At 32.9% G+C, this 23,942-nt stretch overlaps 1 protein-coding gene across 3 annotated transcripts in view; it reads right to left on the bottom strand.

Moving 5' to 3' along the window:
• The window catches only part of LOC118205115 (caprin-1-like), a 55,997-nt gene extending 40,881 nt beyond the window's left edge, over positions 1-15,116 (bottom strand). For 2 of the 3 annotated variants that reach the window (XM_035377410.2, XM_035377409.2), the window contains exons 1-4: positions 14,915-15,115; positions 7,641-7,703; positions 3,258-3,344; positions 311-472 (exon numbers count right to left, since the gene is read on the bottom strand). In XM_035377410.2, the coding sequence (XP_035233301.1) occupies positions 311-472; positions 3,258-3,344; positions 7,641-7,703; positions 14,915-15,028 (426 nt within the window). In that variant the 5' untranslated portion in view covers positions 15,029-15,115. Of the gene's footprint in view, positions 1-310; positions 473-3,257; positions 3,345-7,640; positions 7,704-14,914 lie in introns of all 3 variants that reach the window. The other variant, XM_035377411.2, reaches the window with a different exon arrangement.
• Positions 15,117-23,942: the final 8,826 nt, after the last annotated feature.

Raw genomic sequence — 23,942 nt, forward strand, 5'->3', positions numbered from 1 at the left:
CTTTAGCTACTGAATTTTGGGGAAAAAATTAAAAGTGCATTACTTTTCAATCCTTCCTTATATATTACCTTTTTATAGTACATTTTTACATATGATGAAAGTATATATTATTCATAACAATAATTTAAGACAATATGACATACATTTTGCAGTTAAAATGTAACTGTTTTATTATTAACTTGTAACCAACTGAACATGAATACTGATTAGAACTTAATCATATTTTGATCCTATTTTTTAACTTATATATAAAACAAAAAGTAAAATCTGTAAAATTAAAGTATTTTTTCCCATTTCTGCAAATACTTACAACAGCACCATTGTTTCCATTTAAAAAATCTTGCCTAACATCCTCACCACCCATACTGTTAAGTAGATCTTGATAAACCATAATTTCCTTTATCCTTTGTAGCTCTAATTGTTGGCGCTCCAGTTGTTCTCGTTTTGCAGCTTTCTTCTGAGCTTTAGTGTACTAAATCAAAATAATAAATGAAAATATGTATTATCTACAAATTTTAAGTATCATTCTAAAATTTATATCATATATTGCTTTATTGCATAAAAAATATGACTTTGCTTTTCTAATGGAGGCATTATTAAAAAAGAAAAAAAAAAAATTATATGGACACCACATGACTTCCTTGTACAGCCTACTAAATTATATGTATTTTTTTTTCCCATTTCATTTAAACTTATCTCCTCAAATTATTCTAACTTAATTAACCAATCCCTCAAGGCAAGTTGAATATCATATAAAAAATTGCAAATTTTGAAATTACATATTGTGGTCAACTTTTGTCATACGTCAAACTACTTGTATTTTTATTTTTTTATAACAAGCATAAAACTTTCTCAAATATAAGTATAGGAACTGGAAGACCACATTAAAAGTTAGACTTTGTCCTTTTTTTTTTTTTAATTTTATATTACCAAAGCATGAGTATTTCCATCATTTAAAATACTTCTATAACAGGAAGTTTATGAGTATCACAAACGATTGCAAACATAAAGGCTGGGTATATACAGGGTGACCCTAAAGTCCATTAGCAATTGAAAGTTCAATAATTCACGGAATAATGTACGTGGAGAGGTAAAACTTGACACACATGCTTGAAATGACATGGAGTTTTATTGAAAGCAAAATAAATAAATAAAAAGCCAACATATGGTGCTGGGCAGCAAAACGTCAATGATATTGTATGAGAAACATATATGAAATGAGCTGTAGTGAGGGAGCGATTTTTTTTTTTCCTTCATGACTTAGTCACTTTTCTACCCTCGTCTCCAGGTGTTGGTCAAGCTGTGTAGATTTATCACATCAATTGTGATCAGATCCTTCTTCTTCTTCAAGGAAATGTGTAGTTTTGCTATTCAGACTATCAGTGTGACGGCTATGAGGTAAGCTGATATGTTACAGAATTGCATCATTCCTAATCTGACTGGCCCACCAGCGGCCGAGCGGTAAAACCGCTGAACACTGGTAGTTCGGTCCGAGGTTCGAATCCCGCGAACGGGCTGGCTGCATGGGCGTTTTCGTGGTTTTCCCCATGTGTAACATGTATACGAGCCAGTTTCCCTTAGAAAGTCCTCCACGAAAGGCATCCCTCCCCTTAGGCAGATAGCCCTAGTGTGCTTTGCCGTATCCTCAATACACCAACACCTAATCTGACTGATAAACACCTGTTTGGGAGGTATGACTTCTATGCAAGATGACGCTCTATCCCACACTGCTACACCTGTGAAAGATTGCTTGCACACATCGTTTGATGAGGATCGTGTGCTGAGCCGCTACTTCCGTCATGCTTGGCCTCTCAGGTCCCCAGATCTCAATCTGTGTGACTACTGGTTGTGGGTCACCTGAAATCACAAGTCTACCACGGTCATCCAACCTCATTAGGGATGCTAAACAACAACGTCCGATGGCAATTTCTCACCACATTTACAGATATGCTGCACAGTGCTATTCACAACATTGTCCCTCGACTACAGGTATTGCTGATGAACAACAGCCAACATGTTGAACATTCATGACAAAGAACATAGTCTTTGCACATAGTCAAAAAATCAACTGTTATGCTAATTATTGCTTTTGTTATCATATAGAGTGCCATCTGTTGCCCATTTTAAGCCTTTTTTATTTTTTGCTTTCAATAAAACCCCATAACATTTCAAGCATGTGTGCCAGTTTTTACCTCTATATCTACATTATTCAATGAATTACTGAATTTTCAAATGTTAATGCAAGTTTCAATAGGTAAGGGTTTTTAAATTACTTTGGATTTTAACTCTTAGTTACATTAGCGATATACTTTAATTAATAATTTTGTTTCCCACTTGATTTGTTTACTAAATTTCTTGAAATTCTTTAACAGTTAAAATTTCTTTTTTAAGCAATTCACTAAATTTGGTTTTTACTTTTGGTTTTGAATAATACTTTACCTGTGCCTATATGGATGATGAAATACAAATTGAGTAATTGAAGAGTTAGGTTTGGAGGCAACTTGAAAACCCTTGAAAAGATCTGTCACCTGCCTGCTCAACAATTATTCACTTTATGCAAATTAGTCTTGTAAATTCATTAATTTTTTGGATTATTAAATATTTTTTCATGGTTTTAGATACTTAACATATGCTCTCTGAATTCAAATGATATTGCAAATTAGTTTGCAGCAATAATTAAAATTTTATTTGTATACAATCAAAATTTCCTAATTTAAAATTTAAATTAGCTTTTTACAAATGAAAAAATTTGTTAAATTCATATATATATATATATATATATCTAGCTACATTGCAATAAACAAGAGAGGTGCGCAATTAAATATTATAGCATTCTCATATACAAAATTTCAATGTTCTACAGCTAATCATTTTTTAGTTATGTCAGATAAGTACATACATCACAAAATTAATTTTACAAACTACTTTGGAATAAAATAGTCAAAATAGATATTTCTATTGCAATCTGACAGCTGAAATATTTTGCTATTACAACACTTCTTTTACTTCAGAGAAAGAAGTAAAAAGGAAATGGAAAAAACCCAAAAATTCTGAAGATCTGAATGAACTCATTCTATGATTCAAGGGTCAACAGGGCTCAAATCAAAGAAATATGAAAATCCACAAGAAAGCTAAATAACAATTATACACATATTTCATACTTTAGTTAAATATTTTCTGTTCCTTATTTCCTATGAGTATTTTTATTTCTTTGGTTATTTAACAAACATATAATTATCAATATGTATAATACAAACCTCTTGTATTAAAGTTTGAAATTGCTTCTGTAATTCTTTCGCAAAGTCTAAAATTTCAACAACTTGATCATACTTTGCTACAGCTTTCTATTAAAAAAAAAAAAAAAAAAAAAAAAAAAAGTTATTCATAAAGAATTTCTCCCCCTCCCCAAATTTTTACAGTTAAAAAGGAATTTTAATTTTAAAAAAGTTAACACCAAATAAATATTTACATAAAATTTATACCACAACATGACCAAAATAACAGCCAAACTTATAATACATAATTGGAAGTAATAAAATTCGAGTTGAGAGATATTTTATATGTAACGCACATTTTTTGCTCACATTAACCTAGTCAATCTAAATAAAAAATATAAGCAAAGAAATTTCCAAATAGAATACTTTTACACAAACCAAGATTTTAGAATTTTCGAGCATCTGATATCACACATTTCCCTACCATGCTGATTTACTTTTTTTTAAAAAAAATTTCCTGTCATATTACAGTTGAGGAAAACAAGTTGTTCTTATCTTGAATAAAAAAGCAAAAAATATAATTCTGCCATATTCACTGTTAATTAATTTGATAAGCTTTTTTTAACATAATCCTATCTATTTGAAGTATTTTGTTAGTCATATTGAGGATATTCTAGCAATTACAAAACAGTTTCCATGCTGTTACAGTTTGAAGAATAGAAAGGTAAAATTTTTCAGGTAGAAGAGGGGAAAAAGTCCGATTCCATTAAAATGAAATATGTCTTTAGAATAGGAAATTTGGTTATAAATGATTTTTCAAAATTTCAACTCTCAATTAATTATTGCGTCCTTCCAAAAAAAAAAAGTTTCACCAGAATTTTTGATTCAAGTTTATATTCCTCTTCCAATTATTCAACCTAGATATTATTAGAATCAAAATTTTCAAAAGTGAATATTCTTACCATTTCTTGTTTTTTTTTTTTTTTTTTTTTTTCTTTTTCTTTTTGAAAGTTTAGAATTTGAAATTACCCTTATTCTTGTTTATATAAATCATCCAGTTTATAGAAATACAATGTTAAATTTTCGAACCTCAACTTCACAATCTTGTAACTTCCAAGAATGGTATTTATCGAAGTTACAAAATTTAAAATGCTCCTTAGGCTTGCTTTTTAAACTATCATATTAATGATGGTTCCCAGTTCTGATAGGCAGATAACCGTCATGGCTTTCCCATATTCATGTTGTAGAGTCGTGTCATTCATGTAGAGCCACATTAATGTCACATTGTTTTCTTGAAGCAGGAGACTTAAAAAATATGCAATGCCCTTGCTGAAACTCTAATCCTGGACCTCTAGAATACATGCCAAGTGTGCTTCCGATTACACCAGGAAGGCTTGCAGAAAGGAGGAAGAAAATAATTTATGTACTCTCCCTTTTAAAGGGTGACTGAGGATGAGGTTACCCAATCAACAAATCCTTGAGATGACAAATTAACGTCCACATATTTTAGTTTGGAGTCATGGTAGAGTTATTAGGTTTTTTTTTTTTTTTTTTTAGCTGGAGACGTGAAAAATGTGCCACACCTTCACCAGATTCAAACCCCGGACCTCTCGAGCACATGAGTGTGCTAGTTACACCAAGAAGGCATGTGGAAAGAAGGAAGAAAATATGGTCCGATATTAACCACTTTACCAGTCATGATGGTCATCTGCTTTACCAGTTTCCCATCTTTTAACTTAGGGAATGCACAACCTGTGACCCGGCGAGACCTTTCAAAACATTTGTTGCGATTTGGCATATCGGTTGTCTCTAGAAGGGGTTGCAAGCAAAAAAAAATTCACTACTTTGCCCTTTATTACTCATTCTACTCTGTCCCCTCAAAGTGAGATTTGGCACTGAGCCAAGTTCCCGGCATCAACCAAAGCACGTATCCGCTGCCTAGCTTGTAGGACCAACACCTGTAGAAGATTGAGAAAGAGTCTGTGGCATGACATAGCACGAGTGTGTTTGCACGCATGCACTAGTAAACTGGAAGAGAAAAATATTTGCTCGGATCTGAAGCAGTGTATTCATTTTCTTAGTGTCGTTGCACTTTTGGCTTTGTGACTATACATTGTTTTATCACGTGTGTGCTTATTTTTTTCTTTTCGAGAAGATTAAGAGGTTTCACGTTTTTAATATTTCACTTTTTTGTTTATTATTTTGAAAGTTGAACCAACGTAGAATTTTTACAATTTTTGTTCCATGTGGTTTTGATAGTTGCCATGATGAATGGATGCAAAATGTAAAAGAAAGTTAGCGGACGACAACAGGAAATTTTCAGAGGTGCAGACTTCGAAATACTTTTTTGGTGGAGCAAAATAATAGAATTATATGCTTGATATGCAATTTTACGATTAGTGTTAGCAAAGAGTATAACATTAAGCGACACTGTGACACAAAACACTCAACATTTTCAAAGCTTGAGAGACAGGATTGAAATCGTAAAATCGAATCTCTTCGCCGTTCTCTCGTTGCTCAAAGGAATGTATTTACAAAGGCATCTTCACAGTTAGATAACTGTGTTGAAGTTAGTTTGGGAATTGCAACCTTAATTGTTAAAAGTGGCCACCGATTTGCTGATGGCGGATTTGCAAAGCAACGTATATAGTTTGGCCCCAGTAACACATGCAAGGAAAAGGGGAAAACCCCATCTCTCTTTGCTTACATACATAATGGTCTCCAAATCAATTTAAATTTGATATGATACATGTCTGAACTGCAAATTAAGCGACTTATTGCACTGACTCCCCTTCCCCTCCCCAAATCTAGGTAAAATGGGCCAAAATAAATGTAGGTCTTCTAATGATAATTTTTTAGAAGTATTATTAGTTTCTTCTTTTAATATTCTTGTTTTCAATCTCTTTCTAAGCCATATCACACACACACACACGAAAAAAAATTGTTTAATAGAATAAAAAATTACACAGAATTATGCAAAACATTAAATGCTTAAAAATTTAATTGAATTTGATTTATTTCTTAACTAAATTTACAGTTTAAAAAACAGAAAAAATCACAAAAATCCTACTTAAACTTTGTCAGTTTACTTTAATAATAATCCTATTTTTAAACTGAAATAATTAATATTTTATTTTAAAAAGTAAACTTTATACTTAGGACATAATTATATAGTTAAGACATGCAATATTAAGGCGTTGCAAGTACAAGCAAAATTTTGAGAAGTAAGATTTCCTTCCTTAAATCTCTGCATACGAACACATGAACTGCATATGCATACTGTGAATACATACACTATAGGTAGGCAAAACTGCTCTTTCATGTGATCAGATCAGAAACATTTACTCGCTGAACTGAATTGTTTCTTTTTTCAAGAGTTCCTACTATGATGAGTAAGATTAATTAACAATTATGAGTAAGATTGGGAATGGGAAATGAATCATGACTGGTGAGCAAGGATGGAGCAAAGGGTGGAAAGAATCTAACAAGCAGTGGGATTAGAAAAACTGAACTGAACCCTGCACTAATTACTTTAAGTTGTAGTTTTCAGGTTTCCTAGGCAATCTGCCGAATTTCATTAGTTAATCAGTTTTATACTAGATGATGTCACCTCTTTTTCAGACTATTTTGTTTCTAAAAGCAATGTTAATGATTATCGTTTCTTTCACATGCAATTTTTCTGTTGAATTTGCGAAGAATTTTTAAAATGCTGTTGTGATGTATGGGTGATGCCAATCAATAAGATGTATAGAAGGTGATAGCTCTCAGTGTGAGAGACACCAGGGGTTTTGTACCGAGGAGAGATACCTAGAGAGAGGTCATAGAAAAGGGGATGGCGCATGGCAGCCGTTAGTTAAAAAAAATACAGCTGTGTACATGCAGATGGAAGGTTTGAAAACATCCCAACAGGTAGTGATATGTTATTAGAGTGATTTTAATGAGTTTGATTTATTCCCTGCATAATAAGCTGATGTACTGCATTTGGGAAAATTTAAAATAAAATGCAACATTTCAATGACAAGTAGCATATAGTATAAATAAATTCAGGCAGCATAAGAACAAATTAAATGTGCAAGAATAAAATTTTTATGAGAGCAGATACAGGAAAAGAACACAAGCCACAAAAGCTACACCTCTAAGAATTCTCACAGAAAAGCTGACAGTATATCAATTAATACCTGTATAATAATTGAAATAGCAGTGGTACGATACCTGCTTATAAATCACGTAAATTCTCTGGTTAAAAAATAAAACAATAATTGAAGCAAACACAATATTATGAAAAATATGGATTACCTGAAAGTGTGTAATTATTTCAAATGCATTAATCTATAAGATTCTCATAACTGCTCATTTTTTTCAAATGCCATATTTCAGGATATCATGTTACAAAAGGAAAAATATAATAAAAATGAAAAATCTTACTTTCTGGTCGTCATTCAGTTCTTTTCCGTTTGCAGAATCATGTCTATAAGAATCTAACTTGCCCTAAATACAAATAAAATATTTTGACATTTTGCACATATTTGTAAAACAGTATTTAAAATTACTATGGTACACATAGTAATGTAACATGTCATTAATACCGTTAGCTGAATCTATTAAGTATTGTAATAAATTAATGTAATAAATAAATGTATAATTTGGTAGTCCATATAACATATCTGAAAAGCTACTATGTCACATTATAATACAAAGATTGCTAGGAAATAAGAATAGTATATATTTTTTGCAGAATTTATTTTTGTAGAATATTTTTTGCAGAAACGTTTTAGAGTATATACTAATTTTTCTCAAACTAACCCCCTCCACACACACAAAAAAGAAAAAAAAAAAAAAATTCCTTAGAACTGAAGAAATTTTGAAATTTTAAAAAAGATGAAACCCAAACCAACAAGAAACATAACACTCATAAAATATCTTTAAAGTAATAATATCATTTATAACGACTTTTACATATAACACTGAAACAGAATTTTATGCCATAGTTTTTCTTCCACTTTCTTGGCTCTTACAAGCTAAAATTACATTTCTTTTTGGATAATATAAAAAGGCCAACAGCAATGGAAAAATACCTTACAATGCAGTAATTTAATGATATATAAAGAAATAGGAAATTATACCTATGAAAAGTTCAGAAATTAATTTATTTCAAATAAAACTTAGTTACTGTCGAACAATCACAAGAATATCCCCCAATAAAATAACTGTCTATGAGCTCTAACCTATTTTTGAAAAATTGTACAGTAAACGCATGCGTAAACGCATACGCATGCAAGTTTGTAGTTTAGCATGCGTATGCGTTTACGCATGGGCATAATACCTTTACGCATGCGCGTTTAATGTATAACGGACGGTGTAAGCTAAGCTAAAATTGTCTAATTATCTATTTCAGTTAATGTTGCAGATTACGTTGTTCCTTAATCTTCTAATTGGATCCGGCTTATTATTTTTTGCAGACTGTTAGGGCAATTTTATAAAAGTAAGCTTGAAATTTCGATTATGTCAAATAGATTTTCCGATGCTGGATCTACAAAGGGAAAGCATGTTTCGATTATGTCAAATAGATTTTCCGATGCTGGATCTACAAAGGGAAAGCATGTTTCGATGTCCTCAAACAAAAAGTGGAATTGCTGCAAAAAATGGATAAAGGCATATCCTTTGTTTCTCTAACCATTCCAAAATCTGTTTATCAATTTCACGCTCCTCTGCAGGCGGGGGGGGGGGACGTCGCGGCGCACAATGAACTGGAAGTTGATCTGTCAGCACTATCCTCATCTTCAGGGCAGATGCTTTTATTTTATTTGGCTTATAATTCCTTACTAAATGTAGTATTTCATCTCGATATACTCCATCTTTGATATGATTTAAATCAAATTCCTCGTCATTATAAATATCACAAATACATATCAAATAGTTTTCTGGTTGCAATTTTCTAATTTCGACTATGTGTAATGTATGCTTTATGCATGCGCGCGTTGAAAGAAATGTTTAATAAAGTAAACAAATAAATATTAAGCTTTTTTTTTTGTAAATTTTGACACCCTTTACATCATAATTGCTCTTTATTTCATAAATTACGGTTTCATATTTTTAATTTTATAATTTCTGCATGCCATCTTACCAGACTTAAATTGATGATCTATAATCCGGAAAAACCAATAATTCGGAATCGCCGAAGTCCCGATGAGTCCGGATTAAAGACTTCTGACTGTATTAAGTTTGCTCTTTGCTTATATATAGATTATTATAGATCCTCTTTGATTTTTGATGTAAATACAATACTCACTATAGCATGGCTTTATTTTTTGCACAGCCAATATTTATCAAAATTAAAAAAATAAAACTTTCATCTGACTACTTGAAGTGCATAAAGCCTGTGACTATAGTGACTGTTTTCAGTTAAACGTACTGGCTAGAATAGTTCTCACGACAGATGGACTGGAGTAATATGCTTGTAACTCATTAACTGTAATGTTAAAATTCTGTTCTGTAGCTTACTTTTGTCATCAAACCTGTGATTAAATTCCATACAGAGACTTTGATAATATCAGCAGAAGACCATAACCCTTAACAGCATTAATCGTAGTTTAATGGTTTGAAGGAAATCTGTCCTATTTAAAAATCTCAACAGAATATTTATAGAAAAGTATCTTTATAGAATAAAAGCACACACAAAATCTTAATAGGCTATGAAAAGCTGCGATACTGTACTACAAACTTTACACTGCTATAACTATGCAGGCTACTATATATAATGCAGGCTAAGAAATGAATCAATCTAATTCACATTTATACAGATGAATAGTTACAGTGCCTTACTTAGTGATAGCACAGAATTTACAGAATTACAATTTAATGTGTACAAAAATGATATAATGAAAGCATTTCTATGAAATAGTACAATTTAAAAAGTCAGAAATATACTTAACACTTAATATTAATAATACTAGGCCATCAAAATATATTTTACATTATCAGAGATGACTGCAACTCCATTTAAAAAATCCTGAAAACTATTCCAAAGTACAAATCCAACATAATTACAAATAAATAAGAATATTAATATGAAATACACATATATATATACAGACGGAGGACAAAACAATACGATCAATCAAAATCTTTATTAATAGGGGGTTGGACCATCCTTTGACTGAAGCACAGATTGAATGCGACATGGGATAGATGCATAAAGGACATGGACCATATTTAAAGGAATATTAAGCCATTCCTCCTGCAGAGCGGTTTCTAATTCCGAAAGTCCGGATGGAGGTAAAAATCAGGAACGAAGTTTAGACTCCAAATTTGACCATAAATGTTCAATAATATTTAAGTCCGGAGACTGAGGGAGCCAAGCGAGATGTTCAATTGCATCGTCATGCTCTTCGAACCATTCTTGAATACACCTAGCAGTGTGGATAGGGGCACTGCCGTCTTGAAAAAGCAGTGGCTCCCCAGGGAATACAGTCTGGACAAAAAGATGGACATGATCCTCTAGAATGTTTAGATAGTGATCGGATGTGATCCTCCCATGCAGAATAACAAGTGGCCCAACACCACGCCAAGATATCACACCCAATACCATAATGGCACCATCCCCATGCTTTATAGTCGGCAAGAGTCAGTCAGGATGAAACGCTTCTTTGGGCGTTTTCCAGACATAAACACTTCCGGTCATCTGAAATAGGCTGAATGACGATTCATCTGACCATATTACCTGTTGCCACTGTTGTGGGGGGCCAGCCTTTGTGATCTCTGCACAATTGGCGTCACTTAAGCATTAGTTGCTGTCACCAAGGGTTTATGAATTGCCTTTCTGCCATAAATGTTTGCAGCATGAAGTTCCCTTTTGACAGTTTTTGTTGAAACGGGGTACTGGAGATGACTGTTCATTTCGGATATTATCTCGGATAATGATTGCTTGTGCTTTCGGCTACTATGCACTTCAAGACTTGTCTATTCCTATCAGCCAGCTTTGACTTTTGGTCACTGTTGTGCTTTTAAGACGGCGTCTTACCTCTTTCGTGTACGCTGTCATAACAGCTGGGCTAATCTTTGGAATATGGTAACAGGTAGTTTGGCGACATTTTGGTAAGGCGATAAAGTTTACTAGCTAGGACTTCAGCAGTGTACACGGACAAAGTCAAGAGTGTGCGCAATGCCATTTTTGTGTAATTCTGGGATGTTTTTTTAAGTGAAAATAGGTCGACGTGTACATGGATACCGTGTATGTGCATTTCTTAAAAACGCAGCAAGCAGTTTGCTATTCTGCACTTTCTCCCAATTTCGCACCTAATCTTCGTCATGATTAAGCACTTTTGTTCCATAAAAGTTCTAGCATAAGCGTAATTCGGCTAGCAGATTGTTGAAAAAAAAATGTTGAGTAAAAAAAAAAAAAAAAAAATGCCTTTACTTTGTGAAAACAAAATGGCGTCCAAACTAGCAGGTTGCTGTAGCAGGGTTTGTTGCCAAATTTTCGCCAAGTTACCATAATCCATAAGATTAACCAACGGCTGATACCATACTCCTTGCCCACTCCACAAGGTTTGCTGTTTCCGTAACCAGTGCTCCACTTAAACGCGCTCCAACTAACATTCCTCTTTGGAACTCTGACAGATCTGACATTTCAACTTCAATTCTTTCAGTTCGATCGAAGCATGCAACACAAGTGATTGCTGTTGAGAGACTGACCTTCCTCTTCTCGCTCACTAAGTGGTAGATTTCTGCATATATGTATCATATGTACATATTTTCGAACAATTTCATAAGTACAACAAAATTTTTTTATATATTTTATTATTTATTAAGGTACTCATATATTATGCTGTCAACCATGAAATGGTTGCCAAACAGTATGATTTAGTGCTAATTCTGGATAAGCGTGACATAACACAATCATAACATTGTGCTTTCCTCACAGTTGTGCAACATGGTTGATTCTTGATAAACATCCTTTTGTTTTTTATGAACAAGACTATAAATTTTCATTATTTTTTTTAATTAAAAAAAATTCCTGCTGAAGATGTCCTAAAACTATAGAACAGCAAGCAGGGAATCATTTTCAAATTTATTAGCTTCAGCTATCAAAAAAGTGAGTAATAATGGACATGATGTGGCCACTTGAATATGGCTGACAAAACAGTAATAAACTGGAACAGTTACTTGCAGGAAATTTGTACTAATAGTAACCTAAACAGAAATTCTGGTAAAATTGGAGGGTTTTACAAAATAGCCGAAACTGATGAAAGGGTTTTAAGAATGACAAAAATGAAGCAGTGTGAACACTGATTGTTTATTAAATAAAGAGGCATCAGTTCTTCAAATTCCATAGGAAAATATGGCACAACTTTGGTAAGATTTCTGCCAACTTTCACAGTTTGTTGATAGCCAAATTTCCCAGTCAATGGGATAATACATAAGTACTAAAATTAATTTACATTTCAGTACATCATTTAAGTCATCCACCATTTTGGTCTTTAATAATTTTAAAAATAGCAGCTAACTTTAATATCCTTTTTAGGAAAGAGAGGATAAGTTTTGAGAACTGCTACATTTCAATTTTTCTTTGACAACAACAATTTGCTGTATGATGACTCTAGATTAGAATTTGCAGTATGCACATTAATAGGTGTTGGAGCTAAGAAACCACCAGAAAGACTAGAATGGTTCATGAATGTAAAGAATTTCGACAAATTATCCAATAAATTATTCCTAACATCTTTACCAACAATGTCTTCAGAGAGATTTCTAATCCAAAAGTTGAATATGTATTTTTATGAATATTTCATAATCAGTGTAACATGTAGGTTATCAGCATTCAAGGATGTTCTACACTCTATCATAATACCACCCATATAAATAAATGAACTTTTAGCACAGTGCCCATGAATATGAATTAAAACAGATTTAATCAGTTTTCTATTTTTTCAGATTGACTACATCAGCACAAACATCAGTTTCTTCCCCCCCCCTTCCCATACATAATACAAACAACAAAAAATCTTTTCTGTGCAAGAGAAATTTCTCAGCAAACTCAGTTTTCTCATATAAGAAGTTTGACCTCTTACTGAGCTACATTACTTAGTTTTGGAACTGTATACAATCTAAAATTTTAATTTTTACACAGTCTGAATGATATATTTGTTCTGAAACTAAATTTGAAAAAGATTACAAGTCTATACTTCACAAATCTAGATATTCTGCAAGAGAAAGTAAAAAATTGAGACCACAATCACCCTGAATTATCTGAGTAAACTAGAACGAATATTATATCATTTTAGATTTTCAACTGAAAATCCTGCATTCTAGTTCTAATGAGATATACATATTTTTCCCTCCTCATTAGATAAAAAAAAAATTCTCATTTAATTTATACTTTAGACCATAAACTTATATCAGACAAAAAAAAAAATGCACAGATCATTCATCATGCACCTTTTCTAAGAAATAGAGGGAGATACAGTTCAAATAATTTACTAAATGAAGAGGATCATGAATAAACTAAAATTGAGAATATTTTATTTAATATGTTCTGTGTAATGAAAACAGGACACATGAAAATTATAGGAATACTGCAGCACAATTGAACATATTTGGCGATTTTTCCATAGTAAGAGCATTAGATGTCAAACTACAATCAAGTATATTTTGATTAATATCACATTCTCAAAAATATGTTCATGAACCTGAAACTTTTACCTAAAACTTGAAAAGATGCACATCCATTATGACTTCAGCTCAATACAACAGTACGAATATTTAAAACTTTTTTAACTTCAAAACTTTATCAAGTTAAATCTCTTGACATTTAACTTCAAAACAAAATTCTGGGGTTGAAAACTTAATTTTACCATACATATTTATAATATACTGAATTTCGTGAATTTTACCAGCTATTTATACATTTAAAAAACTATAATCATGCTGTTTAATAATGTATGGATGAGGAGAACTATTTAAAATTTTATATTAGGCAAAAATTCACTTCAGAATGCTAGTTTCACAGAAAATAACACAATTTCCATGCATTAATGCCAATATAAAATGAATTTCAGCCTAATTGTTTAATAATGTATGGAAGAGTAGAACTATTTAAAATTTGATATTAGGCAAAAATTCACTTCAGGATGTTAGTTTCACAGAAAATAACACAATTTCCATGCATTAATGCAACTCTAAAATGAAATTCAGCCTAATTTTAAAAATATACTAAAATGCCTACATTACATAAGTTAAAAGCCAGTTTAGGATAACTGAACCAATTTTATTAATGTGAAAATTTGTCTCCCTTCCTTTATTTCCAGTCTGTGGATTTAATGCTTATGTAAAGGGAAAAAAAAAAAAAAAGTACAGTTATTAGAACCAATAATTATATAAGATAAAAATATTATAAAAAGAGCTATTTCAAATTTTAATTTAATGAATATTTAATTTAAACTTTTCTTCCCGAGAAATGAATCTACATACATAGCTCCTGCTTTCTGCAAAATTCATCTACAAATCTGGGTGATCTGCAATTATTCCCGATGTCAACGTAACACATAAGTAGTTAGTATAAGAAAATACAACAGTATAAGAATACTTATGTTACTGTGTAAAATCAAATTAGATTTTTAAAATGATAAATATGTAACAAAATGTTACATATTAATTAGAAAAATTTACAAACTACACGACAAAGGACGCCCCATACTAACTTTCCGTTTTTCTAAATTTCTAACTTTTTTTTCTACAATTGTAAGCACTTGCTTCATAGGATCTAATGCGTCAGTTGACACTTGTTTTTCGAGCTTTGCAGATGCTGAAGGCATGCTTAAAACACTATTTGCTCAAAAACATTTAGAAGCTTCAGCGCAAATAATATCGTAACAAAAACTTCGTATTGTAGGAACTGGCAAATACGTTTTTGTTGCCACGTTTCTGTTATGAATGTACAAATTAAATTGAATGCTTAGGAAGTGTCCAGCATGATCTTTTTGCTTGCGAAATTTTATTTTAGAATTCAATTCAAATAATTACTAATGCTGTAATATTTGAAAATGTCAACATAATATTAATTTCGCAGTCAAGGAAATTTCAAAATAGGCAAATCAAATGAAACATATGTCATTTTTTTTTTTTTTTTTTTTTTTTTCTTCTTAAATCAGTGACAGACTAATTTCTTCTGAAACTAGCCAGTATTAGCGTCTATCTTCTCCGAGTGGTGCAAACAACCAGGACAGGATTTAGATTTGACGAGATCCTAAGCTTTCTCAGATATGGGACCCTTTATGAGGGATATGGGTCAATTAGTTTTATATGGGATATGCTACAATTTTTCGGGAGTCCAAGAAAGTCGTGGCTCTAAGCTATAGCTTGTTCAGCTTATACGTAAATCCGGCACTGCAAACATCGGAGTAACTGGTCTGTGGCGACCTACCTCCATCGAGTAAATAGTTACTTTCAAATTTACTGCGAAGTAACAAAATTGCTTCTAAATGCTGAGGAATAGTCACTAAAATGGCAAAATTTCTAAGCATAAAAATACTACTGTCACATAACTTTTCTCTTACAAACGAAACACGTAAGGCGAGCTTTCGAACGGGTGAACATATAAACAAAAATAAAGTTTAACATGTAGAGTCAATACGAATCTTAAGGGCATCATAACAAATTTTAAAATAATACAAAATCGTAAGCGGATTAAATGCCAGGAAATTGTGAGTACTAAATACACATCACTTTCTTAATTAATGAATATGTGCCAATATATACAAAACCAAGCAACTACTGATAACTTCAGCATGTATGAGTAACCGTATTGTGGGAAAAAAACATTTTAAATGAAACTCCCCAAAGTTACCTCATTGAAGACTTATACAAGTATATTAAATCATACAAACATTTTGTCAATAGCAGTAGGGGCTTCCCTTATTAAGTCTACTAGTGAAAATTTTGAATACATCACAAATTTGAAAATCCGGAAAAGATTGCCTTAATTTCATTGTAAATTGCGTAATTTCATTGTAAGTAGCAGATTCGCAATCTGAACGCATTTATCTGAAGGCATAATTTTTCTTCACAGCGGCTTTTTCCTCTCAGAAGTTTTAACAGCGAATAATCTATTATTGCTAAAAATTCTGCATTCCTCTATTCCAGATTTAGATGTGTCAACACGAGAAACAATTTCTTCGGCGATAGTTTCTCGTACTTGTTTATTTAATTGTTGCTCCTCGCCATGCGGTCCAGAGCTGTCCAGCACATGGAAAAATTGGCGACATGATCGCCGCCCCAGTTGCAGTAGGTCAGTTTTTAGATCCAATTTGTGTGACAATCCGAAATTTTGTGTGGGAGAGCACATTTTGGGCACCTCGGAGCAAGTTTAACTCATCTAATAAATGACAGAAATGTTGGCAGTTATGGCACTGGGCCACCTCGCCCTTAAATTTGTATGGTTCTACAAAGACCTTCAAGAAAATAGGTTTTCCATATTGTAGATCTTTTCCAAACCCGGTTCATTTACGAGATGGACCTGGAACACAGGCTTAGGAACACGTGTTTTGAATTTTATCATCTGTGCTACTTTGAGCACGTTATATCAATCACTAATTAATTCATCTTTTATTTCGTCTGTAGTAGAATCAGCTGGAATACCCCTAATCACAACTTTAATGGGTCTGACCTTTATTGGATGTACAAGATAATGTTAAACATTGTTGTCAGGTAAATACCTCGAGATAACTTTGTGATCATTCTCACCAGTGAGAACATTTTCAGAAAGTCATCGGTTATTTTAGCCGTAAATACAGACTTAGTTTCCTCAGACAAGTTTTTAACAAAGTCGTTAAATTTTAAATTAGGTATCACCTTAATAGGCTTTATCCTAGTAACTGGAGCTTGCGCTCGAAACGGCGCATTACCTTGCACAATAGCATTGTTATCGACGCAGACATTAACTTTACAAAGTACACAAAATTTATTGCTGACATCAACATCCAAAAATTGTTTACTGACTTTCTTGAGTCGGGATTTGTTTTCGTCCCTCGTGGATGAAAGCGTTTTATCTCATTAGGTCAAGGTGAATAAAATTTCTTGATTCAGACCACAAAAGTGCAAAAATGAACTCTCTGAACAATATCCGTTATTCCTAAGAAGCCACTATTAAATTCCAATACTAAATTTCTACCGGACACGTTTCACTTGTTAGGTGGTTCGAAAAATGAGGAAAAAGTCCAATCCAGCTAATTTAGACTTCCATATTCAAGATAACCCAGACTTCGAGGCAGCTGCTGTGGAGACCAGCACCTTAAAAATGCTATTTCTGGCCTACAAGACACTCTTATCAACAGAGGTGAAAATTTCAAATGAAAAAGGTTTGCTCTTCACTGCCTTAATCGAAGAAGAGATTAAGGCTAGAAATGAAGTTCTCACACTAATCTACAGTACACGTGAAACTTATTTAACCAGGATAGATCACTCTGAATACTGCTTTTTCTGCAAACATGCTTAACCTTTTCACAAACTCCTATCATGTCCCCAACTTCTGGGACCACCACTAAAATAAACTCGAATAATACCCACAATAATTTAACCATAACCAGCTTCAGTTTAGCGATGCATTTTTATACCAAAACGTGTAGAGACGTTAGGCATTTTTGGGAGCAGGGGTGATGAAAAATGAGCAACGCCCTTGACGGGAATCGAACCATGGACTTCTGGAATACGCGCCCAGCGTGCAGACCACCACACTACGAAGACACGCTTAGATGGCTGGAGAAATACCTTATAAGGAAAGCTGCCTAAACGTATAAAAACAAGTAGTCCTTAATTGTATTTGCAACAAATAAATATTAGCCCTTAAAAATATTGTGATTACTGAAAATATGAAAGATTCTATCGTTGACCAATCCTTGTACAATATTTACAATGTCTTCTCACAGCCAATGGCGCAAACTGACCAAGATTATCTTTCCATCGTCTAAAAAATGAAAAGTGAATGTAATGTCGAATTTATTCGTCAGAATCATGCTAACTTTTTAGTTATTCGCGACTCGATCCAAGATTATAATTTTGATTATTTAACCTACAATGATGTTGAATTTCTCCTAGATAAAGTACATATCCGAGAAACCAGTAAAGCAGTTGTTAGAGATCTTCCCATTAATTGACGTCCCAATGAAATTAACCATGCTGTAAAAGAACATAGTTAATAAATATTCAAAAATAATCTGCTTCTCAACCCTAAAACTCAAGTTTTAATACCCATTTCTGAAATCCAAATTATGCTCAATTTAGCCTCCTACACTTTGTATAGCAGACTGAAAAATTGAAATCCACCAGAATCTAAGCTACTCATCTGATGACTGTATACTTAAAAGAAGTTGCTAAAAATATCTGCGCTCTCCTTTCTCAAATGAATGTTAATTTAAACATGTCTAAAAAACAGTTCATTTTAATTGTTACGGACTTCAAGTATCCAGTTATCGTGATTGCCCTATATTCAAAATAATTAAGCCCAAAATTAACTTAATAATTAATTAAGCCCCAAATAAACTCATTTCGGAGCTATCCTAACTTGACTAAACTTGCTTATTCCACATCCATCAGACAATGTAAAAATCACTGACTGAAAAAAAAAAAAAAAAAAAAAAAAAAAAAATACTAGAACTGGAAAACAAGCTAATCCATTCTCAGAACCTTTGATCCCAATCACAAACCAAATACTTTTAGATCATGGACCTATGTTAAATGATACTGGAGGTCATCCATATTTACAATATTTGTAACTTACTCGGCGATATGTATATCTCTAAATTTATCCAAGTACACCAAAAATATTGTGCTATGATTTTCCAAACTGATAACAAGGTATAAAGAATGCTAACCTTGTATACCTGTATAAGTGAATACTAACCCTAGCATATTTGTACATTTGGAATAGGCCCGTTTTTAATCTAAATATGTAAAGTTGCTTTAGCCCACTCTATCGGCATTAATTCCCCTCTATTCTCTTCATCCTCTCTTTCGTCTACTCTTTCCTAAAAATATGGCTCTCGAAAACCCCATTGCCTCTCTCTTATTGATCCGTATGTGTTAGTGATTGGTCCCAAACCCTTCTTGCTCTGTGGCCGTGAATAATGTCACTCCTTGCTTCTCTGCGGTGGTCTGCACGCTGGTTGTGTATTTCAGAGGTCCGCGGTTCGATACCTGGCTATGGCGTTGCTCATTTTTCATCTCTCCGTCTTCCAAAAAATACCTAATAGCTCTACAATGACTCATTGTAAGGATTTCATTTATTTTCACCACATTCAGTTTCACATATTTACCTCTATATATTTACCTCGAACTTTATCATTACCTGCACTTCTGCCCTCTGACAGAGCACCTTCGACAGCAGTTCTTTTCTTCTGACTACATCAAATATCCTGTGAATAAACTGTTTACGGATTATTACTGCAACAAGGGCATCTTAGAGATAATGAAGCAAGTGAATGAAAATAATTATATCCAAGAAACTAAAGATTAATGTAAAATGTAGAAAGGTGAACTAGCCTAAGTTAAGAAACCGAAACTTACCTGACAGCGGCCTTTTTAATGATCCTGATTAATTTAAGAATGACAGAGGCTGCAATGATAGCAATCTTTTCAAGTAAAATTTACATTAAATTTTACATCATAAATCTAAATGTATTGAATCTGAAATAGTTTACATCTTTTCAAATTTATGAAAACTATAAATTGTCTTCATAGTTTCTAAGAGTGTACTTAAAATATCACTTTTCACACACTTTTAATGCTTTCGGTAAGAAAAATAATCTATCATAAATGCTAAATACCATAATATAACGCCGAATAATGATTGGAGAAGTCAAACAAGAACAGCATTTTATACTTGTAAATCTTGCAGGACTAGTTTCGATGGTTTCACTAGAGAACCATCGAAACTAGTTCTGTAAAATTTACAAATATAATGTTGACTCTTGTTTGGCTTCTCCAGTAGCCGTAATTGCTCGCCAAGAAAAAAGAGTCCTAATTTTAAATTATTAAAATAAAGTAGAGGCTAGTTTAAGGTATTTTCTCCCTCCTTTCTGCATGCCTTCGTGGTGTAACGGTAGCACACTCGTAGAGTATTCGAGAGGTCCAGGTTTGAGTCCCGACGAGGGTATTACTCATTTTTCTCGTTTCCTGCTTCAAAATATTCTAATGACTTTACAAGTTGTTGCAAAACGTCTCATATTTATGCCACATATTATTTCTTTTAACGAATTCATAACGACGTCAAAGAATAACACTAAAAAAGAATGTGTTGGTTTCTATACATGAGGAAACTAAGTTAATTAAGAAATTCATGAGGAAACTAAGTTAACTAAGTTTTTATTAATACCAATTGAGTATTAATAAAAATTCAATTTTAAATAATACAAGTAACTGAATGAAATAAAAGTACACTAGAGCTTCAGATAACCGGGTGTTTATCAGCCGAAATCTCTGTTTACCAAGCCGACAATTAATTTTAAAAAATAGTTGAAAAAATGTAGTATTATTCAAAAGGGTGAAGCAAAAATCAGTACTATTCGCGAATTTAATCTATTATTGATATTTTGTTATTATCAGTACTGGTTCATTTAATTGCTTCCTCGCGTGCATTTCAATAAAATATGTAGCTTTATTTATTAAAAATGAAAGCAGCGTTAATCAGGACTCGAGCCCTGGATCTCTCGAATACGCGTCGTGTATGCTTCCAATACTACCAAGAAAGCATACGGAAAGGAGAGGGAAAATACCTTATATACTCCCCCTTTAGAAGGCGACTGGGGATAAGGGGATCCAACTGCTAAATCCTGGTGGTAACGAATTATCGCCCACCATCTTTTAGTTCGAGCACCACTGTCGGGTCATTAAGTTATTTTTGAAGTAGGACATGGGAAAAATGTGCAATGCCCTCGCCGGGACTCGAATCTACACCTCTCGAATACGCGCCAAATGTGCTACCGTTGCACCACAAAGACATGCTGGAAGGAGGGAGAAACTATTTTATGAGAGAACAAAATTTTCGACTTCTAAGTAACGATGAAATCATTCGCAGCATAGATTCTTAGAATAATAGAAATTGCTATGATGCTGAAGCAAAAAAGGAGAAAATTAGACATGCTGAAGTCTTGGTTTATTTTGACTATGACAATGCGCTCGAGGGCCCTCCACTTAAAGGAAGATATACTTTTGTGTAACACATTATAAGGGAAATCGGCATATGTAACATATATAAACATTTGTTATATATGAAGAAAACTGTGAAAACTTCTGGGTAGTCAACTCATCCAGCCAGAAAAGGTCTAAAGTTTTATCGGGACCAACAGGCAAACATTGCATCTGTCGTTTCGGATAATTTTAGGGTAAAGTGCGGCATTACCCAATTTTATCCAAATTTTGACTGAGAATACCCAAGGAAGGAGACAGATTCGAAAGTCTCTTATCTTTATCTCAACAACCAGCTTGCCCAGAGAATTTTCGGCTTAACGGTGTTTCAGGTGCCTTCATACCGCAAACACACTCCGTCAAACATTAATTGTTAAATACTTGCTTTATTCAGAAACATTACCGTAAACATTACTGCTCAAAAAACATTACCGTTCAAATTATTATCGTTCTGAAAAAAATAACTGTTGTTGCCAATCGGGAAAATACATTTTAAATAAAATTCACTAAATACTTATAAACCCTTGCCTTTTTCGGGATTCAAACCTAAGCCTAAAATTTTATTAAAAATATGGCTGTAATATATAGTTTGACTTCTATAGGAATGATATAGCCAAAATTGTGGGAAATTCTGAAAATGCTTCTCCTTCTGAATAAAAATGCTATAAAAGAAGCTTCGTGAAAGCTGTATTCCATTTGAAGAGAGAAATTAACCTATCTGAATGTGAGTTTTTGGTACTTAACAAAGTAGCTTCAAGTTTTACTGTGAAATTTTAAGTTAAGGATTAGAATTTTCAGTGTGAAATTACTAGTGATTTTGGAAGCTATTACCCTATGTTTTCAAATTAAATTTATGGAATTCCGTTTCTTATTTGTTGAAGCATTTTTGGTGATATCTTCAACAATACTGTTCTAACAAACTTTCAAGGGATTGAGTTGACGATTCATTATTACGTTCCCACTATATTCGATTTTTGTTCTATATTCTCAGTCTACTCTAGATTGCAACATTTAGAATTGAGAATTTTGTAACTTGTAAATGGCATCTGATTTAAAATGTGTAAATATGACTTAACAGTGCTGTATTATTCTGTAGAATTCTCTATGTATAAATAAATAATTTTAGGTAGTTAAAACTGAACAATTATTATTTTATATGGGGTCAGAAGCAATTTTTTTTTTTTTTAAATGGCAATTTTAAAGTCAGCAGAGCCGATGAATTTGACAGAAATCTTACCTTCAACTGGAAAGATAGCTTCAGTCATTTGAAATTTAATGAAAAAGCAAGAAAAAATAGAACTAATACTTCTCTTCATGTAATAAGAATTCGCGGTTCTGAAATACATAATACATTTTCTTTAAAAGATAGCAAAAAACTTAAATTAAGACAAAATTTGCAGAATACTGTGTACCTAAGAACCTTTTACGTATATAAAAGATATTTACTTTTTACCAGAAATCAAAACGGCAACGGAAACCATAGATGATTATATAACTGATCTTCGAAACGAAGCTAGATTATGTGAGTTTGCATAGTTGTAAGGATCTTAAGTTTTACTAACGTTTATTTTATTTTAAATCTTTACTATCACTTCTTATTTTCTACTTCCGGCCAGAATTATAAGCGTTAATGTAATTATGCAAAGTTTGTGGCAAAGTAAATAAATGTGGGGGCACTAAAATCTTTTAAGTGCTTAGGGTCTCGAAAGTCTTAATTAGATGAAGGCATAAGGTATTTCTCCCGCTTTCTTGGCATGCCTTCATGGTGTAGTGGTCAGCACACTCGCCACATATTCGAGAGGTCCGTGGTTCGATTCCCGGTGAGAGCACTGCTCCTTTTTTTATCTCTCCTGCTTCGAAATAACCTAATGTCTCTTCACAAGTTCGGATAACAAGAAAAGAAACAGGACTGTAAATAAAAAATAAACTTAACTTGCAGTTAATACCCGAGCAATGTGCATTACTATCACTAAAAGCAAAGTAAAAATGTTGAACTTTCTGACACAGAAGCTGAAATTAAAAGATCAGTTACATATATATACAATATAACTAAAACATATAACAAATATAACTAAACAAAATATTGATTTTATAAGCCAATATTTGCTTTAATGATCCTTTTAATATAAAAATTCTATCAAATGTTTCCGTCGTTATAAGTGATACAGATAAATGTTTCTGACAGATGACAAACGATAATTGCGGATGTTTGTAAAAGCACAGCTTTCTTCTAGTCTGAAATTATATAAATAAATGCCTTGTTGAGTAAAATAACTGTGACGAGTAAAATGTGCATCCATATTCTATTACAGCTGAGTTCTTAACTGTAAGAACGGTAGAAGAAAGAACAGTATAAAGAAAAGTAAGGCTTTAATTACGCTTCAATATTAGAAATGGCTCACCAGCGGTCGCGCGGTAAAATTCCTGAACACTGGTAGTTTAGTCCGAGGTTCGAACCCCCCGAACGGACCGGCTGCATGGGTGTTTACGTGGTTTTGGCCATGTGTAACGTGTTAATATGAGCTAGATTCCCTTAAAAAATCCTCCACG

The sequence above is a fragment of the Stegodyphus dumicola genome, chromosome 2, assembly GCF_044657685.1.
Source record: "Stegodyphus dumicola isolate Sdum_Otavi_A_Nest chromosome 2, ASM4465768v1".
NCBI lineage: Eukaryota > Metazoa > Arthropoda > Arachnida > Araneae > Eresidae > Stegodyphus > Stegodyphus dumicola.